The sequence below is a fragment of the Egretta garzetta genome, unplaced genomic scaffold (assembly GCF_000687185.1).
Source record: "Egretta garzetta isolate BGI_Z169 unplaced genomic scaffold, ASM68718v1 scaffold997, whole genome shotgun sequence".
Taxonomy (NCBI): Eukaryota; Metazoa; Chordata; class Aves; order Pelecaniformes; family Ardeidae; genus Egretta; species Egretta garzetta.
In genome coordinates this window covers 86,692-89,697 of record NW_009260336.1, presented here as the reverse complement: position 1 = coordinate 89,697, position 3,006 = coordinate 86,692, and the positions used below count along the sequence as shown (strand labels likewise).

The 3,006-nt window shown below is 50.1% G+C and overlaps 1 protein-coding gene across 2 annotated transcripts in view; it reads right to left on the bottom strand.

Annotated features, from left to right (window-relative positions):
* Positions 1-3,006, bottom strand: part of LOC104129643 (olfactory receptor 2D2-like) — a 26,468-nt gene that overhangs the window by 2,301 nt on the left and 21,161 nt on the right. Inside the window, exon 3 of one of the 2 annotated variants that reach the window (XR_004842487.1) lies at positions 912-1,178. Coding sequence is in view for 1 of the 2 variants with exons in the window: in XM_035898003.1 (XP_035753896.1) it covers positions 1,158-1,178 (21 nt within the window). In the remaining variant the exon portion in view is untranslated. Of the gene's footprint in view, positions 1-671; positions 1,179-3,006 lie in introns of those variants that run through there. The other variant, XM_035898003.1, reaches the window with a different exon arrangement.

Genomic DNA, 3,006 nt, shown 5'->3' with positions numbered 1-3,006 from the left:
ACCCTCTGGATGCGACCATCCAGCCAGTTCCTTATCCACCGAACAGTCCACCCATCAAATCCATAGCTCTCCAATTTAGAGAGAAGGATGTTGTGGGGGACCGTGTCAAAGGCTTTGCAGAAGTCCAGATAGATGACGTCTGTTGGTTTTCCCTTGTCCACTGATGCTGTCACTCCATCATAGAAAGCCACTAGGTTCGTCAGGCAGGACTTGCCCTTGGTGAAGCCATGCTGGCTATCTCGAATTACCTCCCTGGCCTCCATGTGCCTTAGCATAGCTTCTAGGAGGATCTGTTCCATGATCTTCCCAGCAACCCATCGCTCCAGGAGCTGACCATTCCCTGACAGGCTGCCGAGGTGTCCCAGGTGAAGGGGGAGCGTACGGGCACTGAGCCCTGTAGCAGACTCACTCCCGGGACTTCTCACATACGTGAATGAATGCACGCTTGCTGTTATGGTTGTGTGAGCAGTGCCTTTGTGGGGGGGTGAGTGGCTCCCACCGAGGGCCAGCTCCTCACAGCTCTGCGGGCTGTAATTTTGCTCTGCCTTTATGTTCTGCTTGCAGAAAAATGAATGCTGTCTTTTACTAAAAATCGTACGCCAGCCTCTCTAATGGAGCACCGTAAGACATAGCACTGTCTGTACTCTTTCTCCTAGGGTGTAAGCCAATGTTCAGTATCGGGAAGACATGGTACGACAAGAGTTAATAGCAGAAGTGGTCAGCAATGACAGAAGCAGGTTGTGCTCACACAGGCAGTGACTGTAGAAAATGGCGTGGCGTGTTTTCATTGAATCCATCGGGGCAGGAGGACAAGGAACAGTTGCACAGATGAGGCGCTGTGGTGGGAATAATGCAAATTGCAGAAACAGCCTCAAATGTGTCTCATTTGTGCTTATGAGGGCCTCCATTACCTGTACATCATGATGGCAGCAACCCCATGTTCCCCACCACAGGGCTTCTCCACAGCTCCCTGCTCTTCCAAAGCAGCTGGAAGCTCTCTGGGTAAAGCAGCTTCTTCCACAGAGACAAATCACTTGCAACCAAATCTTCTCAGCTTGCAGAGCCCTGAGTGGTTCCTGGGCAGAGCTCTGGACAGCTTCAGTTGCATGTGCTCTTCCTGATCATCTCCAGCGTGTCCCATGGGAGCAGTCCTTACGTTATAACAGGTCCATGGTGACCTATATGAAAACCCACATATGTTTCTGAAGCTGCTTGCTTTTCTGGTTGTTGTTCTTCACTTGCAATTGAGACCCTTAAATTAAAAGAAAAATCTGAGATCCCCAATAGGACTTATTTTGTGACCTCTTTGAGCTTGCTTGCTTTATAGAAAGGTGCTCGCTCAGGTACACCAGGATGAACCTGCTATTTCTATGGCGTTTCATAGAGGAGATAGGAAATGTATGTGACTTTTTGTTTAGAATTATGAATTCGTACTTCATGTGGGTCAGGATCCTGATGGCAACAATCATAGAAGCCCTTTAAGCTCCCCCAGCCCAGCCGTTCCCCTACCCCTGCCATCCCACCCCCAAACCCCGGCCCTCAGCACCGCCTCTGCCCGGCTGTTAAATCCCCCCAGGGGTGGGGACTCGACCCCTTCCCTGGGCAGCCCCTTCCAGTGTCTGACAGCCCTTTGGGGAAGGAATTGTTCCCCATGGCCAACCTCACCCTGCCCTGGCACAACTTGAGGCCGTTGCCCCTTGTCCTAAACAATAGGTCATGGTGGCCCTGATCAGCCTCACCTGGTGTCTTCTTGCCCTGCCCATGTGCCCACTCCCATGGACTAGGCCCCCCCATTTTAAGGGGCCTTTAGGCCATCCCAGGTACTGTAGGTGTGCCTGGCTGCATCTGTCTCTTGGATGGACCCTGGACCTGTGCTGTAGATAGTTTTATTCCTGGATGGGCAAATGTATGTACATTGTGTTTTGTCTCCAGCCATATCTCCTTTTGTTTCTGACTGGACCCCCTGGATGAGCCCTGCATCTGGTTCATCATCTGCTGTGGCTGTTGACGGACCTCTTGTGACATCCCAAGCACTCCTTGCAAGCCGTTGAGTGACTTCTGCCAACCAGCAGTTGTTGGCCAGGGGCAGCTGGTGGTGGTGTGATGCCAGCTCTGATATCCTTCAACTCCAGTGGTAACTTCTCTACCAAGTGAGTGGAGGACTGGGAAGGTGTACACCAACCCATAAACTCTCCAACCACCAGCTTCAGGGTGTGGAGTAGTTGTGACAAACTAAGCTGCTTTAGAAGTGCTCATTGCCTTTAACAAAGAGGAAAGTTTACTTCTCCTTAGTGTCTGTGAAGTTGTCCCCTGTGGACTTGTTAGGAAGAATGGGGTATGCTTACTATGAGCTCTCTGAGAAGGTTTCAAGACCATAAGAGACTTCTTCATGATGCCCAGAAGGGCTTGTTAAGCTGATGACTCCTGGGTGGCTGGCCCCCAGGCGGAGTTCCTTGTTTTGGGAAGGGAAGAAGTATAATTTGTGACGGAAATAGATTTAATGACTTGGATGATGTTGAAGGTCAGGCCTTCAAGAGGTTTCCAGTGGGTCATGTTGTGACTATCGCCTCCCCCCACTGCTAGACCAGGCCTCTTATTTAGTCTCGTTAAGGGTTAAGAAATCTCCTGTTCTCCCTACATTTACAGTTCCTACATGTTTGTTTGCCTTCACTAATCAGATACTTTACCTTTGCTTTGTCTTCCTTATCTTTCACTCACGGGAAGAATATTTTTTAAAGAGTAGAGAGTCCTTTAGGTGTGGTGGGAGCCTGAGCTGGTCTAGCAAAAGGCTGGTGTCTGGCTCTGGCTACACTTCCACTTTTCTGGCTTACTCTGCACTAAATAGCTTTGCATTTATCTGTGTATTTACCTGCTGAAGGTTTCACCTAGCCAAGGGGCTCTGCAGGAGGTGCAGGCTTCTCCAGTACAGAGCCCACTGAGTCCAAACTCAATTCTGGGCTTGCTCAGCTGACATAATTCAAGGCTAACCAATGCTCCTGGTAGGTG